Source organism: Phyllopteryx taeniolatus, chromosome 4 (genome assembly GCF_024500385.1).
Source record: "Phyllopteryx taeniolatus isolate TA_2022b chromosome 4, UOR_Ptae_1.2, whole genome shotgun sequence".
NCBI lineage: Eukaryota > Metazoa > Chordata > Actinopteri > Syngnathiformes > Syngnathidae > Phyllopteryx > Phyllopteryx taeniolatus.
This window is the reverse complement of record NC_084505.1, coordinates 26966248-26987592: the sequence shown is the minus strand read 5'-3', so window position 1 is coordinate 26987592 and position 21345 is coordinate 26966248. Positions and strand designations below refer to the sequence as shown.

The following is a 21345-nucleotide window of genomic DNA, read 5'->3' as shown; positions in this document are numbered from 1 at the left end:
GACCGGAACACAGAAGTACCGCGTGTGGCCGCGGAGGAGGCCGTCACGTGTCCGGAAACGGCGTAGGGCAGTGTTTCCGGGGGGAGGAGCTTGCATGTGTGTGGGATATATGGAAATGTTCAACTTTCAACTTGACAACTTTTGACTTGAACGACGACCGTTGAACGTCGCCGCTTTAGTTGCCTGCACACTTTTCCCGACGTTAGCGAGCGGAGCGGCTAGCTACCTAGCCTGTTAGCTCATGTAGCTTAGCACTCCCGAGAGCACACGCTAGCCCACCGGAAGTTGGCCTCGTCGGCCGCCGCTGCCGCCGCTGCCGGCCAATGGGCAGCAGAAGCGGAAGCGAGCCGGACGCGGGGCGCTTTAACGCCACCGAGGTGCTCGAAAGCGGCTCCGAGGACGACGACTCCGCCGAAGACGACCACCCGGCCCGGGCGTCCGCTGGCAGGAGGGGCGTCAAGCGGGAGAGGGACGAGCGGGCGCCCGCCGCCCCGCACCCCGGCGGCGGAATGCCGGCGGCCAAGCCCGGCAAAAAGACTCGGGGGAGGGTCAAGATCAAGATGGCGTTCATCGACAACAAACTGCGGAGATACACGACGTTCAGCAAGAGGAAGACGGGCATCATGAAGAAGGCGAGTGACCGCACATAGCAGCCGCGGCTGTTTAGACGTCATGATCACGTCACACACTACAGAAACGACCACACGTTACAACACACGCTACTACTGGTGAATAGTGCACACAGTACACTCGTACACGCAACACGTCACACACTACAGAAACGACCACACGTTACAGCGCACGCTACTACATGGAATAGGGCACACAGTGCACACAACACATTACAACACACATGCATGCATGCAATCCACGACTGCACACAAACATGCTCTTAAGCACCGGTGCCCCCCTACCGGCAGGCGTACGAGCTGTCTACGCTGACGGGCACGCAGGTCCTGCTGCTGGTGGCCAGCGAGACGGGTCACGTGTACACGTTCGCTACGCGCAAGCTGCAGCCCATGATCACGTCGGAGACGGGCAAAGCCCTCATCCAGACGTGCCTCAACTCGCCCGACTCGCCGCCGCGCTCCGACCCGGCGGGCGACCAGAGGATGAGCGCCACCGGCTTCGAGGAAACCGAACTCGGCTACCAAGTGAGCGAGGCCGCCGACGGGTGCCCCGACATCGCCAAGGTAACGCCCCACCTACTGATACACTGCCAGACCATCGATCGTTTCTGCCACCCCGCTCGACTATACAAAAGTGCGAATACTGTAGGGTAATCCTTTGCTTTATTAGGGTTCATTTATTGCAGATTAAGTGCATCACACGTTCTCTTTTTTCAATGTCAGTGGAGTGCTGTTACTCGCCGGCACATCTCAGTCAGCTTCCTATGGTAATTGATTGAAAAGAGGCAGCCATGACTCGCAGGTCATTTGAGAAAAAGAACCCTGACTGATTACCGTAGCCGTTTAAAACACGAGCCGCAGTCAATGTTTTATGGAATAAATTTACAAATACCAACCTTAGTTCATGCAAACATTCATAACATTATCAACAGGAACAAATGCAAGTAAAGAGCAATATATAGCTTGAATTTTCTCCAACTACAGTACTGTCGTTGAAAACATTCACCCATTGAATTCTGGGTACCTAGAATGCTTGTATTATTAATATATTATTATATTATATTATATATTAATATTTTACAATTGAAAAATCTCACGGCACACCAACAAACAAAAATGTCACAAAAAGTGGATACTTGAATTACTCTATGTACTTCCTGCCATCTAATAGAAGACCATTTATCATTTGTTCTCTCAGTCACTATGCCTCACTGGCATAAATAGAGGAACAAAGATACATTATTTATTGTGTAAATATTTGTGGGAGCAATTAAGTACACAAGTATATCCAGTAATTGAACAGGTCATTTAAATAGACACATTGCTCCATCTTGTGATCGGCCCGAAAAATCCTGATCGTGTAAAGCCTAATGATGATGCTTCAAACAACACACGGAGCCGTTCCCCGTGTGTGACGAGGACACGGGAACTTACACCGGCTGCATTTCCTGTATCGCTCTTTGGAATGAAAGGAACACATTCGGTTTGGGGCGGGGAGGGTGGCGAGCTATGGCTGCTCTGAAGAGAGCACAACAATGTCTACACAACAATGTGTCTCCTTGAAATTAGTGCTCTCAGATATAGAAATATGAATGCATATTATGTTCAAACGTGTGTTTAAAATAACAGATTGATGACAAAAATGTTGGGAATGTGCTAATGACAATACAGTATAAGTGGGCATGAAAAGAAATGGTTTCAACTTTGTCTGGACTGTTACCTACTCACTACTGCAGTGCATTTCAATACTGGTAGACTTCACACGAATGACTCTGAATAATTTCTTTTCGACAGAAACTACTTTAAACGGCCCAAACAACTGAGGGAGGGAAAATCGAGAAATGTGTGCTGGTTTTCACACGTCACGAGTATGTTATCTTGTCATTTTTTGCAGTGCAGGTTTAAAAAAAAACAACTTTTTTTATTTTTTTGTTTTTTTCCCCCACTATCACGCAGCCCAAGTTGAAACGATTAATCAGAATAGCGTTTTGTGTCATCAACAAAAAGAGTACTTCCCGTGTCTCATCAGGACCTCAACAAAGTGGTGTTCAGCGTGTCCAACACGGCCGCCACCAGCACGCCGTCCACGTGGGTGCGTTCCGGCGCCGCCGACGGGACGCTGCTCAAGACGCCGGCAGGAGTGGTCTTTCCCGCCGGGTTCGCCCTGATGTCAGGTAGGCCAAGCGCCGCGCTTAGGGTTGGGCATTGTTTGAATTTGAGTGATTCTGGTCATGATTCCGGTTCCAAACGATTCTTAATTCCGATTTATTTTTTTTTTAAAAAAATTTCTCAGGGGGCTGGGTCAAAAAAAAAGTTTGCATGGTTTACATAAAGGGTGTCCAAATTATGAACGTCAATTTTTTTTAGCAGCCCGCAGCATAAACTAAAATGAACATTTGACTCGGGTATCTTTATAACCAGTAACAATATCAAACCTACGAACTAAATGGCAGTGCGTGTGGAACTAACTTAATATTCATTAATTAATCTTTCAGCTAAAAGTTCAACACAGCATTGTTAAAATATTTATTTGTAACTGTTTTATCACGTCAAATGGTTTTAAAAGCTTACTTGCTGTTTTCAGCATGTACCCTTTCATTTTGAACTCAACATAATAAACGCTAAAAACCATCAGTGCAAGAGTGCGTCTCAGCGTTTAACTTGTTCGCTGCCTCAATGTTGGCATAGATGTATTTTATTGTTTCTCGCTCACCCAATTTGTCTTGACCAAAGTTCCGTGCGGTGTCGGCTGAGGCTCAGAGCGGGAGGGAGCGTGTCAGACGTGTACAAGCCCAATTTCAATGAAGTTGGGACGTTGTGTTAAACATAAAGAAAAACAGAATACAATGGTTTGCAAATCATATTCAACCTATATTTAAACATGTCTTCGCACGCGTTCTTCTTCGTTGGTTTTCACCACTGTCTTCTTCGGGGTGGGTGGACTGTAGGCATCAAAACTGGGAACCGAATTTTTTTTTATTTGAACGATTCCGGGAGAACCGCAACGTTAATCCCGTAACATTCCGGTTCCGATCAATTCTCGATGCCCAACCCTAGCTGCGTCCTCACGCGCTTGGCGCGGCGTAACATGTTTGTCACATGTTCAGGTACGTCGCTGCCCGCCGTCACGCACATGCCGCAAACCACGCTCTTGCGCCTGCCTGCCACCGTGGCGCTCGCAGGTGAGCGCCGTGCCATGCGCACCTGCCTCGTGTGTGTGTGTGTGTGCGTGCACATGTATGTTTTTCTCTTTGTGCGTGTACGCGTGCGTTGCTCACATTGCTTTTGTGTTGCCAGGGGGCGGAGTCTCACAGGTGCTATCTACTAATCAGAGCAGATGTGACCTCCTTAGCCCCGCCTCGTCCCCAGGTAAGCACCTAGCAAGCCCCGCCCATCATGAGTCCACTCTCTGATTGGCCAAGGTGGTCACGTGACGTGTCTGTCCCCCCCAGCCACCTCATTGTCAGGCCACGTGACGTGTCCCAGAGGCCGCGCTCTCACGTACGCACCGGCCACACCCTCCCCGGGCGACGCCGGCCTAACCGTCCTCAACGGCCAGTCGCACGAGCCCGGTACGTGATGACGCCATCGCGGGTACGTGACGCCATCGCGGCGGGCGGCGCGGTCGTCTAACAGCGTTTGTCTGTCAGCGTCCGTCCCGCAGGTGTTCCTGACGTCGCTCACCCCCGTCGCCGCGCAGATCCCAGCCTCCGCCGTGCAGCTGCACCAGGTAAGAGAAAACCTTGTCGCCATATTGGATGTGGCAAAGTGGCGGACACGTGACTCATGGCCACTTCCTGTTTTGCTGTCCCGACTCATGTTGACTTCCTGTTTGACAATCACTCAACTTTTAATTGATCTAAATCATTTGGTCTCAAAATAAAATGTATAGAAAGGGGTATGCGTGCCTTTGTGTTTTGTGTGTTAATGCACGTGTGTATGCATTTGTGTGTGTGTGTGTGTTTTTTGAAACGTTGAACCAGATGTCCACTCGGTTAATGCAAACAAAATGCCATAAATCGGCTCAAGGAAATGATCACAGATGTGACAGTAATTGGAACACTTGAAAAACTCCTTTTACACGCACACAGAGCAGCGACGCATCCGACAAAAAGCAAATGAGACGACACTGGTGTGTGTTTGCGTACAGGTGGTGCTGAGTCAGCAGAATGGAGAAGGCGGGGCCAGCCTGGCGGCGCTTCAGGTCGTCAGTCTGGACGCGCAGCACGCCAAAGACGACTGATGCGCGCTCTCGACCGCAACAAGAAGCGGCGTTTAGTTTGAGCCGCACAATTCCACTGGTCTTCGTCCAGAAAACAAAACATGTGATTTGTCATTTTCATGTCATTTACAGTCAACCCCCGCTAATTGTTCCAGATCAACAATCTGCAATAGAGAACAAATATTTATACCTTACATGAGTTTTAAACACATTTAAATTAAAAATACTTCTTTGAACACATTGTAAATGTATTTCGGCTCGGCCTGCACAGTGATTATTTTAATGAGACAAATCTATTTTTTGATTAATCAATGAATAGGATAAAATAAAAAACACTAATTTCAATCCCTTTATTAAAAAACAGGACATGATTTCAAATAGAGAGTTCGGAATGCACAAACATAAATCGATGATTATGATTCAGTTTGTGGTTTGGTCCGTCACATCCGTCAGAAAATCTGCAAAATGTTGAAAATACAAGCAGACGTTTGCAAAAGTCTTGGGTTCAACACAAACATAATCGGTCTGCAAACACGGAGGGCGACAGAAATGGAAAACTTTACCGTTGAGAGGGTGAAATTCTGAAGTCTCTAAACAATCGATTAGCAAATTCATCAACTAGTTGTCGATTAATCAATGAATTGTTGCACCTGTATTAGAAATTTTATAAATCTCTGCAAGTGTTTACATTTTCAAATGATCATTTTTACACCATTCCTAGGAAATCAAAATGTGCCATCATTGGTGAGCTGCTTTGAGAACGGGTTTGTGGGCACCAAGAAAATGAAAGTCCAGCGAGACTGCTTGAGAACGATAGGATTTGAAATCTCTGCCGGTCTGATGTAGTTGTGCTAATCGTGGTCATCTCTTCCTAGTCTAGCTGACCCCTTCGTGGCTGTTACTCGCCCGCCCATGGCATTTCCGCTGCACCGCCACAGAGCACTCGCTCTAAAGTATCCGTATGTCGTGTTTTCCAACAATACTTGGCTGTATTTGTGATGTCGGATGTGGCTGTGCCGTGGCTTGCGTTCATTGGCGCCATTTGCTCGGGTGCCTCGCTCGCGGTCACAGTGAGTGAGTGAGTGACGAGAGCGCGCTCCCCTCGCCAGCGTGTAGGTCATCGTGTGGCACAGTTCACGCCTTGGACGTGTGTGTGGAGAGGGGGCGTCTTTTGTTCCCATTTGTGTCAATAGCGGTGGCCGCAAGTTGGAAAGGTGCCTTCTGAGCATAGACTATAACTCGTGCGAGGGATTCGAGTCGGAACCCGGCGTCGAAGGGTGACGACGACGTCATACGGGCTGGGCAGAGCCAAGCTGGTTTGCATATTCAAATGAGCGATCCAATCACAGCAAAGCTCATTTACATGTCACATAGTAAGGAGAAAGCCCGATGTTTGAATAGCTCGGAAAAAGTACAACTTGAGCATTTCCGTTCAAAATGATCATGCCAACCAAATCAAAGAGTCTCAATATTAAATAGTAAAACGGGGATAGAAAGAGACCTTAGACATTAAAACTCTGTAAAACAACAACAAAAACGATCGCTGTACAAGCAGGTGTGATCCGGGGAGGATTTAAAAAAACAAAACGATGCTCTGATGCGGGGGTTCGCTGTATGGCAGGCCTGCTTTTTTTTTTTTTTTTTTTATTCTGGATGAGGTGGAGGTCAGTCACAGACGCGCTAACTCACTCGCTCCCTTTCATTATCCAACAGTGTTGCAATTAAACATTATTTTTTTGTAGTAGTAGTAGTATTTCTTTTGTAACTTTGACTATTAAATGGGAACATCTCCCAAAAGAGAGCAACAGCGTTAACAATTTTTTGTTGACAAGAAAAAGACAGATCATCAGGGGACCTGCAATAAACGATACAATTTCACCTTATTTGTCCAAAAAATTATTTACTAATTACTAAACTCTTTATTTATACAGTGTTATTGCATTGTTCTTAATTTATAAATTTTTTATTCTTTATTTTTATTTTTACTGGATGTATTCATCATTTTCAATGTTTTGTGTATCTTTTATTTTTACGTATCTTTCATCCTTTTAATTTTTATATATTTATATGTCTAAAGTAAAAAAAAAAACATTTTAATCTTTTGAAAATTCTCATTATTTGTTATTTTGTTTAAGGGTTACTGCAATAGCTATGAAGCCGAGATGACCCAGCGTGCTAGAGCAGCCCGGCTACCGGACGCGCCAGGGTGGCGGCCATGTTGGCAGAGGCAACGTTAACATCGAAGGCAATACATGGACTTTGAAATTAACTGGGCGGCACGGTGGCAGACTGGTTAGAGCGTCAGTCTCACAGTTCTGAGGACCGGGGTTCAATCCCCGGCCCCGCCTGTGTGGACTTTGCATGTTCTCCCCGTGCCTGCGTGGCTGTTCTCAGGGCACTCCGGTTTCCTCCCACATCCCAAAAACATGCATTAATTGGAGACTAAATTGTGACTGTGAGTGCGACTGGTTGTTTGTTTGTATGTGCTCTGCGATTGGCTGGCAACCAGTTCAGGGTGTACCCTGCCTGATGGATGGATGAAATTAACTGGTAACTTGATCATTTCTCAACCAATTTTTACTCGGTTTACTTTCATGTCAATGCAAAAGAGTATGCCTACTATCAATACAGAACAAAAAAAAATCCCCCCTAAAATTATTTTTACCTGTGAAAGGCGATAATAAAGTTTTAGAGTTTAATGACGCCTCGGGGACGGCGACTGGATATGACGTCATCAGAAGCGTCGCTTTACGATTTCGTCACCTTAGCGACACGCGCTTTTTCCGGTGTTAGCAGCTAGCGGTGCGGCGCCTATTCTTATCTCCGCCACTTTCTTTTTCCCCACTTTAATTCGAGTCAAGAAATGGCCGCCGCCGGCGTGCAGAGTCGGAAGAGGCTCCTGAAGGACGAGGACATGACCAAGGTAGAGTTTGAGACCAGCGAGGAGGTGGACGTCACCCCCACTTTCGACACCATGGGCCTGCGGGAAGACCTGCTGCGCGGCATATACGCTTACGGTAAGCCGGGGATCTGCGCGGCCTCCGCCGAGTTAGCATCCCTGGTGCTAAAATGCTAACTACGCGTAGGCCACAAAAACTGATTGAAATTCACGTTCATCGAGACGTAGTGCCGCTACGTGAACATTGGGCTCACATTAGCCAACGTAAAGGAATTTGTCGTGTTTAAGTGGCAAAGTTACCAGGTTCCTATTAGCTTTAGCCTCTTGCGCTAACAACCCAGTGACACACATAGAACATCAAACGATCTAATCTATGAACGCTATTGATACCTAGCCCCCCAAAATACACCAATAAACACTTAAGACGAAGCCTGTATTATGCTAACAAGATATTTGTATTTATTTATTTATATATGTATATATATATAATTTTTTTTATTTATTATTTATTTATTTATTTATATATATATATTTGACAAAACCAAGGGTTTGTGTGAAATGAAGTCACTTTATGGAGGTCAAAATAGTCAAAACATGGGGCCTTCAAATGGGTGGAGATGATTTTTGAAATTTACACTTGCAAATGTTTTCTAATAAAGATTGATAACGTTGCATAATTTATTTTCAATTCGAAATAAGGGAAACTCCTTAACTCAATTCAAAATGGTTCCTTGATGCCACATCGTGACGGCAAAGCACTTGTTTTGCCCAAGTGAAACTCCTCAACTCAATTCGACTTAGTTCCCTGATCCCACGAGGTGGTGGCCAAATACTTGTTTTTTTGCACAAACAAAACTCCTCAACCCAATTGGACATAGCTTTAAATATTCATTCCGAGGTTTTCAAACAATAATTGTCATGAAAATTAATGAAGTCTGTCCCACTTTTTACTTTTTGCTTGTTTCAGGGTTTGAGAAGCCGTCGGCCATTCAGCAGCGAGCCATCAAGCAGATCATCAAAGGCAGAGATGTCATCGCCCAGTAAGAAGCTCTCACAATCACACGGCGAGAGCTTCAGTTTCAGAATGATCCATTTTATTGTATTTTTTTTTTTAAACCTCATCGTGACGTTCAGGTCTCAGTCTGGAACGGGGAAGACGGCCACCTTCTGCGTGTCGGTGCTGCAGTGTCTGGACATCCAGGTCAGCGTCTTGATTCTTGCGCTTGTCAGGGTTTTTCCAGGCTCAAATTGTCATTCAGCGAGCGCACACTGGAGATGCGAATTTAACTCATTTGACAATAACGGGCCGTTTGCCAAATAGTGAATCATTTTTCAATAAAGAGCCTTCAAGTTGTTTATTGTCCCTCCCAACTGAAGTTTACTCTGAAATGGAACATAAAATTAGATTTACTGCATTTACATTTCAAACAACCACACCAACTTACTGAGTTGCCATACAGTAGAAAAAGAAGTGGATACTTCTATTATACTATACTCCCTCCTGGTGGCCAAGGTGGGCACAGCACATTGAATTGGATTGCAGCATGAACTCATGATGCCCAAACTGTTTAATGCTTTACATTTCATTTAATGATGTTCTTTCTCTGTGTTTTTATTCAGCACAAGGTTATAGAGTTCCATTTTCCTTAAAAAAACAAACAAACACAAAATGGTTTAGTTTTTTTCTTCTCTCTCTTGGTAGGGATTACAACAAACCCTCGTTTATTGCTGGGTTATGTTTCAGATTACTTTGATGGGGGAAGATGATTTGAGATAAGTGTTAGTGACAAGTGAGCACCTAACCCCTACCTCAAGGCACCAGTTTTCTTTATCCTCTGTGTAGAACGACTAATAGTGCCGTACTGATGAGCCGGGAGAGGAGTTAAGACACCTCAATGAACAGTAGATCTGTCTGTCTGTCTTAATGCTGCTCCCAGGTGGCCAAGACGAACACACTAGAAGGCGCCGCCGCCGGTGGCCGTTCGATGGCGTGACAAAGACTGTTCACTTCTTTGGAATTCTTTTTAATGAATGTGGAGTCGAGGAGTTGCATCCGGACAAAACTAGTGCTTAGTCGTCACGTGGCGCCACGTTGTGCATTTGTTCCCCAGGTGAGGGAGACGCAGGCGTTGATCCTGGCACCAACCAGAGAACTGGCCGGACAGATCCAGAAGGTAAGTACTGGCCTCGCCGCCGCGCCCAACTGCAGGCTGAAGGCGCATCCGCACGCATGTGTGTGTGGTGCGTTTAGGTGCTGCTGGCACTGGGAGACTACATGAACGTTCAGTGCCACGCGTGTATCGGAGGGACCAACGTGGGTGAGGACATCCGCAAGTTGGACTTCGGCCAGCACGTGGTGTCGGGAACGCCGGGGCGAGTCTTCGGTGAGTCATCGGGTGTCCCCGTCTCGCCCGCCGTGGGCAGTATAATTAGACACAAACCTACTGCAGCTGCAGAAGCTGCTGCAATGTATCTCGTTCTACATGAAGGACTTTCAATGCGTGAAGACAAGTAGCTGTGCTACGAGTGTTTGGAAAGGCTCGAATTTAGCGGCCGCACATCGCAGTTTGCAAGTTGAAATTCGCATTTTGCGCCTTAAAAACACATTGGAAAGCAAAACTGCGAATGATAGCTTTACCGCGTTGTCGGAGATGGACACGCAGCGCGTATTCGACACAATATGCTTAGGGCACCCGTGTGTGGGAAGTACAATGCAAAAGTGAAGTTGTTCGCTTGAGGGAGCGGGAACGTGCGACACGACGCTGAAGTGACGAGAGAGAAAAAAGGTGTGGAAGCGTTTCAGAGTGAAATGCAGGGCGAGCGCCCGTCGGTTGGAAGACGGACCTTTGTCTCCGCCGCGGCGCCCGAGCGACCAAGGTGAAATTAACAGTCTACCTTACAAACGTCTCTGTCAAATGTGTGGCTTTGTTTATTGATGTATTTATTGATTAACCTGTCCTGTTCAGCTGCATGGCCATGCAGAATGGTGGATCTGGATGCCTTTTGTGCTGGAACAGTTAAGACTTCGAAATACTACAACTGCTCTTTTTTTTTTATTATTATTGTTGTGATGTTTATTGAAAATGCAGCCGGAAAGAAAAGGGTATTAGGGGACAGAACGGACAAGGGGAATAGGGGTGCGGACCACAGCAGAACCAGAGTTCGACAGTCCGGAAGTTGTGATGAATTAGAGCGGAGACTCAGAGCCAGGCCATCTGGTCCAACATCAGTGTGTGACTAGGAGAAGAATGGGCGAAAAGTCCTTTAAGCTCACCCCTAAACCTTGTGCGAAGCCTTCCCGCAAGAGTTGAAGCTGTTTCAGCTGTAACATCATATTAATCCAAATGGATTTAGAATGCAATATCACTTCAAATCATGCGTGAGTCAAGGCAGCTGAGCCAATACTTTTGGCATGAAAGGTTGTTCCCGGTTCACTTGTTTTGTTTGTGCAGCATTGTGAGCGACCGATGCAGCAAAATGCGCACGCCGCCTTCTTCTTTTGGTTTCAGACATGATCCGGCGCAGGAGTCTCCGCACGCGTGCCATCAAAATGTTGGTTCTGGACGAGGCCGACGAGATGCTCAACAAAGGTCGTGACATTGGCGGCGGCGGCCACGGGAAGCGGCGTCAACTCTGACCTCTGATTGGCACGCAGGTTTCAAGGAGCAGATCTACGACGTGTACCGCTACCTGCCCCCCGCCACGCAGGTGGTCCTCATCAGCGCCACGCTGCCCCACGAGATCCTGGAGATGACCAACAAGTTCATGACGGACCCCATTCGCATCCTGGTCAAGCGGTGCGTGCTGGCGGGCGCTCAAGTGCACGTCCCCGCGTCAATTGACGGCCGTCTTAGGCATTTGGGCCCACAAAATGTTATCCTCCTCTTTGACAATATTTATTATTCGATTCAATTTTTTATCTCGATTGTGGCAAATCAGAAGCAGCAGTAGTTGTCTCAGTCACAAAGCGCAGGCGTCTCTGCATGAAAGGCCAACACAAGCCCACTCCAGCAAGGGAACGAAGCCCCCAGCGGTTCCCAGAATCGGTGCGGACCGGCCGTCTGCCTCCGTCGTTCGGGTTGGCGCCGCAAATACAATTCCGACAAAATTCTGATTGCTGTAGTCACGCATATTGGACGTTATTCCCCCTTCTCAACCATTTCACCCCGTTAAAGCCATGACGTCAACCATTCCCGTTCCCCAAATTTACAAAATTCAAGCCACAAATTTCTGAATTTCAAAGCAGAACAACTCCGAACTATTCAGCTCAATTTAATGTTCAATATAAATGCCTGAAACTAAGAATTTTCCTGCAATTTCCAAATGTTTTGACCAGTTCAAGCCGTTCCAACTTCAAGCTATTCAGCTCGTTCTTAAAATTAAAAGTTTCCAAATTCCCAAATTTCATAACCAATTCAAAGGATCCCAACTTGAAATTGCTCAGCTCATTGCCCACATTTCCCAAATCAAAGCCCCACATGCAAAGTTTTAACATAACAAACCCATTGCGTAACTGATTCCAAGCATTCCACCTTGAAAGCGTTCAGCCCGTTCCCAAATTCGCCAACTGTTGAAAATCAAAGCGGCAAATGCAGTCGGTGTGACGAGGGGACGCGTTTTGTGTGCCACAGTGACGAGTTGACGTTGGAGGGCATCAAACAGTTCTTCGTGGCCGTGGAGCGCGAGGAGTGGAAGTTTGACACCTTGTGCGACCTGTACGATACGCTCACCATCACGCAGGCCGTCATCTTCTGCAACACCAAGAGGAAGGTGGGCGGCGCCCACGGCAGGCACGAGCGCGGGCGTCTCGGCCACGTTGTGACGCCATCGCGTTGTTTTCAGGTGGACTGGCTGACGGAGAAGATGCGAGAGGCCAACTTCACCGTGTCGTCCATGCACGGGGACATGCCGCAGAAGGAACGCGAGTCCATCATGAAGGAGTTCCGCTCGGGGGCCAGGTAACACCCGCCAACACGCACGACTGTGCGCAATAACACAACTACATAACTGTCTGATATCGCAGCAGCAACAACAACTACAGAGCGCACTAACAAAGTAGCAAGGCGTTACTCGCTTGCAGTCGTTGAGTGTCAAACTAAACACGCACAACAAAGGAATTACACCCTATTTTATACCCAAACGCATCACACAATTGATTTTGTTCTTGTTCCCCAAAAATTGCCAGCTCCCAGCTAACACACAATGAAAGCACCATTGACCAGCTCACGAAAATTAGCATCAAACTCGCAGCACAAATTTCTCTCAAAAGAAGGAATATTAGTACACAAATGTTGTATAAAGACATACAAACGGGCAAGATAACAATTCTGCCATCCCTCGTTTATTGTGGGGGTTAGGTTCCGGACCACCCCTGCAATAAGTAGGGCCTTTTTTTTTTATTATTGTTATTTATACAAAACCCTAAATAAGTTAAATACAAAAGTGTTTTTCTTGGATTCGAAAGTTTTTATGATCGTGGGAAGCCAAAACCGAAATCAGGATTACATTTCGTTTTGTTGGCCGGCCCTAACCCGCACACAACGTGTGCACGTGCATTTGTATATCTGTGACTGTGTTTTTGACGTTGCATGCGTGTGTGTGCTTGTGCGTGTTAGTCGCGTGTTGATCTCGACGGACGTGTGGGCTCGCGGTCTGGACGTTCCTCAAGTTTCTCTGATCATCAACTACGACCTGCCCAACAATCGAGAGCTGTACATCCACAGGTAGGACACGCCACCCCCCTCTCACTGCCTTCGCCACGCTCGCCCGATGACCTTTGACCCCCTTCCCGACCAGGATCGGCCGCTCTGGTCGCTACGGCCGCAAAGGCGTGGCCATCAACTTTGTGAAGAACGACGACATCAGGATCCTGCGTGACATCGAGCAGTACTACTCCACGCAGATCGACGAGATGCCCATGAATGGTAACCACGGAAACGCAACCCGCCTCACAGCAAACACGACCAAACTACGCCAATGATTTTTTTCTCAGATTTTCCAAAATGGTAGACGCAAAAGACAGTCGGCCTAATTTTCAAGTCATCAACCGTCCGAATATAGTTTAAATGTTTTTCAACAAGCCTCCCTATGATGGGTGTTTTTTTTTTTTTTTTTAAATAGAAAACTTGAAAATTCACTCTTCCAAATGATTACGTGCAACAGCGTTTACAGAAGTGAAGAGTCATTTGTTCAGAGGGGATCATTGCGCAAATCACAAACATCTTCCAAACATCAACTGCACAACGTTTGTTTGAATTTTTGTAGGCTGTCAGAATTGCTGCTTTCCGCCCTCGTAAATCTTTTTCCCTCAAGCTTCGCCGCAACGAATGATTCCTTGCAACGTCATCTGGGGCATTGTCGCGCTCGACAAGGATTTGGTTGGCGATGGCAAGGTGCTTCTTTTTGAACCGTGGAGGGAAGTGGTCCGTCTGTAACGCTGCCTAGTTTTCTGAGCTCCTTTCACACCTTCAGGGAACCCATAAGAGCCCCCCCCCCCCCCGACAAGTTTGTGGGCAAAACGTGGCGTCGGTCTTGTCAGGACACCGTGGCCGTTGGCCGACCGTCCGATCTCATGCTGAGAGTTATCCCTTGGGGCATGAAAGGAGTCAGCTGTGTTGTGGCCCCCATCTTCCTCCTGCCCTGACCTCAACCCTATTGAGAATCTTTAAGATTTATGAGGGTGGGACATGTTGCAATGATGCTATTCAGACATCCTGCAAAGAAATTCAAACAAACTCTCCCAAAAGTCACATTGTACATATCCTATCTGGCCGGGGAGAGAGCTTGTCGTTTGGACGGGACCTCAGAAGAGGATGTGGACTTTGTGGCGGGCTGCTACCAAAAGAACACCACGCTTTCATGAACAAAAGCATCTTCAAGCTCGATGATGCAACGTCTCAAATAAATTGAAAAAAAACAGAACCGTTCCAAAAAGTCCCAAGTTGGTTGGATGCGAGAATTGTGCAGCCGGTGTTCATGTCAGATGTTGGTGATTTCAGCAAATATCACCTCTTAACAAATGAACAGTTTCACTTCTTTAAAAGCCGTCTTGAGACTCTGTTGTGCGTAATCATTTGGAAGAGTGCATTTCAAGTTTTAGATTTAAAAAAATATATATATACCATCATCATTGGGGGGTTTGTAGAAAAACGTTCATATTATTTTTTCGGACGGATGATGACTTGAAAATTAGGCCGACTGTCTTTTGTGTCGACTATTTCAGAAAATCAGAGAAAAATATCTTTGGTGTAATTTGAAACGCAGTGTACACAGATTGACACTAGACCTGTGAACAGTAACCACACAAATACAACACACACACACGATTGCTGAGAGGGGATTTTAGAGCTTTGCATCTCTGCACACACCTACAATAACTACATACACACAGTAATGGCCATTACAACAAACATTACATACTAATACACACACTACTATCACCTGGTAGTGAGGCAACCATTTTGTAGTACTGTTGGAATGTGTCGTGAGTTTGTCCTGCGTAGGAAGTGCACTGAAAGTACGACATCAGATCCCCTCTAGCTAGAGCGCTTTCTAAAAAATAAAAAATTCATAAAAAAAATAGGAAGGCACGACTGTGAAGTTGTTGTTGTTGTCGTCCGCAGTGGCTGATCTGATCTGATGTGCTCGGCCGGACCAGGACTGTTACGGTGTCCCTCTTTTAGCTTCTGCCTCAACTTCCTGTTGAGTGGGAGGACCATCAGTGTCTTGTTTTTGTAAATAAAGCTCCCCCCGTGTTACTATAGCAACAGCTGACAAGATGGTGTCCATGTAATTGTTTGTTTATTTCACAATAAAAATTCAACAAACAACTCTTCCTGGAAACCTTTTGATTGGAGTAATTGTTTTGTCACGTTACAAAAATTCACACGTTAACATGATGTAAAATCATCTTTCAAACGATCGCCCAGAATGGCATCCCTCCGTTTTACTTTGTTTTACTTTTGTCAAATTCCTGTTGCAAAAGTTTTTTTTTTTAATTAAACCTTTTTCTACCCTGTGTTACTATAGCAACAGCTGACAAGACCGAGTCCATGTAATAGGTTATTTGACATGTACTTCACTAAAGTTCAATAAACAGCTCTTCCTGGGAATTTCGCCACTTCCTGAACATTCCCAATTATGCAAGTAAGGTTGAACATTTTCGTAGCCGTCGCTAATGTAGCGCTTTCAGTTGTCGTTTGGTTGTTGATTGACAGCTCGTCTCTTCTGCTGACCAGAGCTGGACTCACGATGATGTGTAGCAGTAGTAGCATCTCATTTAGCCTGTTAGCATTCTAATGTTTGTCCATGTAGAGCCACCTACTAGCCTAGCAGCTAACATGATGACAGGCAAATAAACGCACTCCAGAGGTCTTCACGTGAAGTTTCGCCTGAATTATTACAAGAAAGTTTCCCTCTAATTGTTACTACGGCAACCTCGCTATCTTTTCATGCTAATTAGCTGTCATTAGCATGCTAGCCACTCAGATTATATGCAGGTGTTTGACCTCTATGCACTCCTGCCAGCTGTAGTCTGACGTGGAAGAAAGAAAAGAAAAAAAAAATGTGAAGTTTTGTTTGCCTACAAAATTCTGCACACAGCCCATTGTGAAAACATGAAATTGGTAATGTTTGCAAATTTTTTTAACTTAAGAAATTTTGACACAAACTGTACATTCTGAAAGTATTCACTGCGCTTCAATTTAGTCTTATTTCCGTTTAATTCATTCGACGTGGACATCACAAGAACATTGGACAAACCAGATGTTTTAACACATTGATCGGCACAATCCTCAACACTTCTTCACAGAAGGCTTTCAAAAAGATACATATAGCGTAGCTCCGATGCAGGATTATACTGTACGTACAGACAAATCAACTAGACTGGGGAACAATTTGGGAAAAAAATTCTGTTAGGTTTTTCTGCTAATTAAAACTGAAACTGGCACGCTTATTCATAAATTGCAGTCAATTTTTTTGTCCGCAGTTTACCCTCCAGATGAGCAAAATTCCACTAATTAGCTGTAATAAGAGTTGCCAGCTGATTACGGTTGGACTCCTCTACAGCTCCGTGGCAACTTTTTGTCCAGTCACAATTGAGACGGTGCAGTGAGAGGTGTGTGCCGCTCCCAATAGCTCAGCACCATCAATATCTGCAAACAGAAAGCTAGCATAGTAGGGATTAAAAGGATTTGTGCCATATCCTTTGTAAAACATAATAGTGTTAAATAAACATTGCAGTCATGCCTAGTTTTCAAATTTCATTGTATGACACAAGCAGATCGACGCAGTGATGCGGACTCCGTATCGGTCGGTCGTGGTGAAGGAGGAGGTGAGCCCAAAAATAAAACTCTGGATTTAGCGGTCGTTCCTACGAAAGAACAAGACGGTGGACACGAGCGGCCGAAATGAGTTTCCTCCGCGGGGTGTCCGGGCCCTCCCTTGGAGAACAGGCGAGAAGCTCGGTCATCCCGGACGGGCTCAGAGTCGAGCCGCTGCTCCTCCGCATTGAGAGGGGCCAGATGAGGCTGCTGGGGCATCTGGAACGAGCCGACTTCTCTCAGCTGGCCCGGGATGTTCCTCGGGATCCCCTCAGAAGTGGCTGGGGAGAGGGAAGTCTGGGCTTCCCCGCTTCAGCTGCTGTCCCCGCCACCCGACCTCGGTCGGATAAGCGCAAGAAAACGGACGGATGGATGGACAAGTCAATTAGTCCAGTCCAGACTCAAAATGCATTCAAATAATTTTATTCTTTCAAAATTCTACACCTATTATGAAAACATTGAAGAAATTTGGTTTCTTTTCAACTTTATTAAAGATAAGAAATTCCATGTACATAAACAGTGCATTCATGCTTCATTTTATCATTATTTAATTTTGCAAGTTTATTCCAAAATTTATTACATTTATTTTTTATACACGTCTGTGAAAACAGGAAAAAAAATACTATGAAATTTCTGCAAATTAAAAAAAAACAAATCTGGAAACCTTTCAAGTTAAAAGCTTTTGATTGGAATCTTTTTTTTTTTTTGTCAAATTACAAAAATTCACACACACAACATGATGCAATCATCTTTCAAACGATCGCCCAGAATGGCGTCCCTCCTTTTTACTTCGTTTTACTTTTGTCGACTCCTGTTGCAAATGGTTTTTGTGAATTAAACTTTTTTTTTTCTACCGTGTTACTATAGCAACAGCTGACAAGACAGAGTCCATGTAATACGTTATTTGACATGTACTTCACAATAAAAGTTCAGTAAACAGCTCTTCCTGGGAACCTTTTAAATTAAAAGCCTTTCATTGGAATCATTTTTGTTTTGGGTTTTTTTTACATACAAAAATATTCACCTTCAGCTAACGACGCTAACATCTAAGCATGCTAACGATGAACAACACAGAATCCAAAGGACGGAAGCGGGCGCGGCGTCTCTGTCCTACCGCCGCAGGAACCAGATCTCGTTGCGGCGGCGCGGGACGCCCGGGTTCTCGTAGACGGCCACCATGAAGACGTCGGAGCGCAGTTGGGCGGACGCGGCGGCGCCCAGCAGCTCACGCAGGATGCCCGCGTGACCCGTCACCGTCTCCTCGTTGGTGGTCCCGAAGAACGGCCTGGCGGACGCCAACAAAACGGCTTCTCTTAAACGCACTTCCGAACAATTACAAGCTTTCGTCTTGACAAACATTTGCACATTCATTGACTTTGTAAAATGTTCTGCTTTTTTACCCCTCCACTTATTAAATATCCTCTTTAATTTGATACCGTAATTTAAAAAACATTCTTTACAGCTTTATGTCTTGTATTTTTCTCAGCTAATTTTATTAGCCTCTTATTTTCATTTCCTCTTGATGTACCAAAAACTTTTTTTCATTCACAACTCTTTTGTCTTTTTTACCTTTTCATTTTTTATGCATTTTATGATTTACCTCCTAATAAACAATATATTTTTAATTACACTAAATATTTTAAAACTTTTGTCTCAAATCTTTAAGTATTTGTTAACCTTATTTTTTGGACACGTCTAAATGTGTCACTTTTTTGCAGGCTCTTGCCTGTGTTTCTCTTTACGGATTTCGCACGGGTGAGTTGACAGACCTGGCGACGACGGTGACGGCGTCGCGTTGCGCGATGTCGACGTCGGGGTCGTGCGGCCGCAGCGGCGCGTCCTGGAAGTCGCCGGGCAGGTAGAAGCCCGTCACCACGTTCTTGTCCAGCGTCTTGCCGTCGGCCGTCAGCAGCACCGTGCTCACCACCGGAACCGTCAGGCCGAGATGGCGACCTGCGAATAGGTTGTACGTATATGGCGCCGCCACGTTGAACGGGGCAGTGTGTCCCGACAAGAAGCGATGAAACGAAACAAATGGACCCGACGACACTCACATCTCACTAGTCTGCTTTGCAATCGCCGGTTCTAAAAGCGTGCGCGCGTGTGTTTGTGAGCATGTATTAGTTTGTGTTTGTTAGTGTCATACGAGTGTGTGTTGTTGTGTTTGCGTATGTACGCGTCAAAAGTGGCAAATGTGTTTGCGCGCGCGTGCAGGTTTTGCTCGCACCTGCCGAGTTCTCCTTGCAAATGAAGCGCATGAGTTTCATGAAGCTCTTGGAGATGCTCTGCTCGTAAAGTTCTTCGGCCTGGCGCACGCACGCCCACTTGCCCGCCGGGTACGCGCGCTCCTCCCACAGCACCTCGCCCATCTGCGCACACGCGCACACACACACGCGCGCCGTCGCATCTGACGTCGTCATCGTGGCCATCTAGCGGGCGACGTCACGGACAGACACAGACCTTCTCCTGGCGGGAAATGAGCACGAAGGGGACGGGCTCCCTCTGCTGGTTGTTGCTTGTCATTTCGTGGATGGGTCCCATCATTTCTACAAAAACAAACAATTGGGCCAATCATTTATCCATGTGGATTTTTGGGGTCCAATCAGATTTCAGATGCTCCGTGTTGTCATGTCAACCTCATCCACCTTCACAATCAACAATGTTGGCAACTTCAAACTCTTGAACCAATCACATTTCTAATTCGTCCTCATTGATGACGTCGGCATGTCATTGCCCTCCGATTGGTCGGTCGGAGCAATACGACGGCGTACGCCGACGACCTGGTCTGACTGCGAATAATGAAAATCTCCAAATAATTGACCATCATTACCCCTGCTGTTAAAAAAAAAAAACAAATTCAAATGTTTTGTCCCGAAAAAATGCAATTACGCAAAGGCTTGAGTAAAACAAAACATGAATAATTGGGGGATCGAGATAAAACCCTGCGAATAACGAGGGATAGGTTCCCCCCTAAAAAGTCTGTGAATAGCGAATATCCGCAAATAATTGACGCTTATTTTAAGTGCCACGAATTTTTTTTTATTTTTTTTAAATCATCCTCCCAAAAATGCAAATAAGTGGGGAATAGGGTAAAAAACATATATATATATATATATACATACATACACACACACATTTATTAAATTTCTTGTCCAAAAATAAAATCAAATAGCTAAGGATCAAGTTAAAAACACCACAAATAACGAGCGATGAGTTCCCCCGAAAAGAGCTAATTGAAGACCAACAAATTGTCCGTCGGTGCGAATGGTTGTTTGTCTACATGTGCCCTGCGATTGGCTGGCGACCAGTTCAGGGTTTAGCCCGCCTCTCGCCCGAAGTCATCTGAGATAGGCGCCGGCACGCCCGCGACCCGTCAGGAGGAGAAGCGCTTCGGAAAAGGAATGGATGGAAAGTTCCACGAAGAAATATGCGATTAGGTGAATCCGTGATTCGAGAAAATCTGCGAATAATTGATGCTTATTATACCTGCCGTTTTTGTTTTTTTTAAATCCCCCCCCCCCCCTAAAAAAAAGGCGTTTCTTGAAGCCATCCTATTTGTGATTGGTCCTGGTGGATGACGTCATAATGTTATCACCTGTCGGCACGGCGACCTGATGCGTACTGGCCACCTCCCTCCAATGAGCGAGCAGCCTGTCCGAGCGCTCGTCCCCCATTGGCTCGGAGTTGTCTGCGGCGTCATTGTCCAGCTGCTCGTCTTCGTCCAATCCCTCGAGGTCTTCCAAGGAGATCAAAGCCATGACGAACGCCAATCACCTGTCACTTAACCGAAAAGAGGAGATGACGTCATTGTCATCCCCAACCGGAAGTGTTACAAGAAAAACCTTTCAAACGACGCCAATTGTGTCTCTCCACAATCATGATGACGACGATTATTGTTTACATCTAACGGTAAGATGAAGTCATTGACGGAGGTCCTCGGCAGCGAAGCAAGATATTGCCGCTAGCTGTTAGCATGTGGCTGCACGGCGTCACAACACACGGCGCTCGCGCACTTTAGCTAAGCGCAGCTTACTTTATATTACCTGGTTCAACTCAACCCCTCAACTAGTTTGCACGTTAGCGAGATGTGACGCGCGAGCGCGTGTTTACCTGCTCGCTCGACACGCGCGTGCTCGTCAGGAGTGTGCTCACGAGCGGAGACGCCGTCCATCCACGGCAAACACGCCACTTCCGGTATTAGGCCCTGGCGCACTTCAAAGTAAGAGCGCTAAAACGGAAGTGCTGTGTTTTATTTAGAAGTTTATATTGTTTTTC

General features: G+C 46.0%; 3 protein-coding genes across 5 annotated transcripts; 2 read left to right on the top strand and 1 right to left on the bottom strand.

Annotated features, from left to right (window-relative positions):
* On the top strand, nucleotides 1-6729 carry LOC133476957 (serum response factor-like). 3 transcript variants are annotated; one of them, XM_061771054.1, is made up of 8 exons: nucleotides 5-632; nucleotides 921-1154; nucleotides 2659-2803; nucleotides 3737-3811; nucleotides 3927-3998; nucleotides 4082-4201; nucleotides 4280-4359; nucleotides 4780-6729. In XM_061771054.1, the coding sequence occupies exons 1-8, from the start codon at nucleotides 324-326 to the stop codon at nucleotides 4870-4872; spliced, it is 1128 nt and encodes a 375-aa protein (XP_061627038.1). In that variant the 5' UTR covers nucleotides 5-323; the 3' UTR covers nucleotides 4873-6729. The 3 variants fall into 3 exon arrangements, with proteins under 3 accessions (XP_061627040.1, XP_061627038.1, XP_061627037.1); XM_061771053.1 differs by having other exon boundaries at nucleotides 9-632; nucleotides 921-1193; XM_061771056.1 differs by lacking the exon at nucleotides 3737-3811 and having other exon boundaries at nucleotides 1-632; nucleotides 921-1193.
* Nucleotides 6730-7603: 874 nt separating this feature from the next.
* eif4a3 (eukaryotic translation initiation factor 4A3) lies at nucleotides 7604-15579 on the top strand. The gene is made up of 12 exons (XM_061771049.1): nucleotides 7604-7868; nucleotides 8718-8790; nucleotides 8885-8951; nucleotides 9862-9924; nucleotides 10002-10134; nucleotides 11260-11340; nucleotides 11406-11547; nucleotides 12382-12520; nucleotides 12593-12708; nucleotides 13366-13473; nucleotides 13547-13674; nucleotides 15373-15579. The coding sequence occupies exons 1-12, from the start codon at nucleotides 7715-7717 to the stop codon at nucleotides 15387-15389; spliced, it is 1221 nt and encodes a 406-aa protein (XP_061627033.1). The 5' UTR covers nucleotides 7604-7714; the 3' UTR covers nucleotides 15390-15579.
* Nucleotides 15580-17471: 1892 nt separating this feature from the next.
* On the bottom strand, nucleotides 17472-21294 carry soul4 (heme-binding protein soul4). The gene is made up of 6 exons (XM_061771062.1): nucleotides 21181-21294; nucleotides 20666-20850; nucleotides 19531-19616; nucleotides 19298-19439; nucleotides 18840-19023; nucleotides 17472-18355 (listed from the first exon to the last, which is right to left on the bottom strand). Exons 2-6 carry the CDS (start codon nucleotides 20826-20828, stop codon nucleotides 18181-18183), a joined length of 750 nt encoding a protein of 249 aa, XP_061627046.1. The 5' UTR covers nucleotides 20829-20850; nucleotides 21181-21294; the 3' UTR covers nucleotides 17472-18180.
* Nucleotides 21295-21345: the final 51 nt, after the last annotated feature.

Coding starts and splice junctions, on each gene's coding strand:
- soul4 (XM_061771062.1), bottom strand. CDS start 20,828: ATGGCTTTGATCTCCTTGGAAGACCTCGAGGGATTGGACGAAGACGAG. Junction 19,617..20,665: donor TCAGGTCGCCGTGCCGACAG/GTGATAACATTA, acceptor TTGTTTTTGTAG/AAATGATGGGACCCATCCAC. Junction 19,440..19,530: donor TCATTTCCCGCCAGGAGAAG/GTCTGTGTCTGT, acceptor GCGTGTGCGCAG/ATGGGCGAGGTGCTGTGGGA.
- LOC133476957 (XM_061771053.1), top strand. CDS start 324: ATGGGCAGCAGAAGCGGAAGCGAGCCGGACGCGGGGCGCTTTAACGCC. Junction 3,999..4,081: donor TAGCCCCGCCTCGTCCCCAG/GTAAGCACCTAG, acceptor TGTCCCCCCCAG/CCACCTCATTGTCAGGCCAC. Junction 4,360..4,779: donor CCGCCGTGCAGCTGCACCAG/GTAAGAGAAAAC, acceptor GTTTGCGTACAG/GTGGTGCTGAGTCAGCAGAA.
- eif4a3 (XM_061771049.1), top strand. CDS start 7,715: ATGGCCGCCGCCGGCGTGCAGAGTCGGAAGAGGCTCCTGAAGGACGAG. Junction 10,135..11,259: donor AACGCCGGGGCGAGTCTTCG/GTGAGTCATCGG, acceptor TTTTGGTTTCAG/ACATGATCCGGCGCAGGAGT. Junction 12,709..13,365: donor GAGTTCCGCTCGGGGGCCAG/GTAACACCCGCC, acceptor TGTGCGTGTTAG/TCGCGTGTTGATCTCGACGG.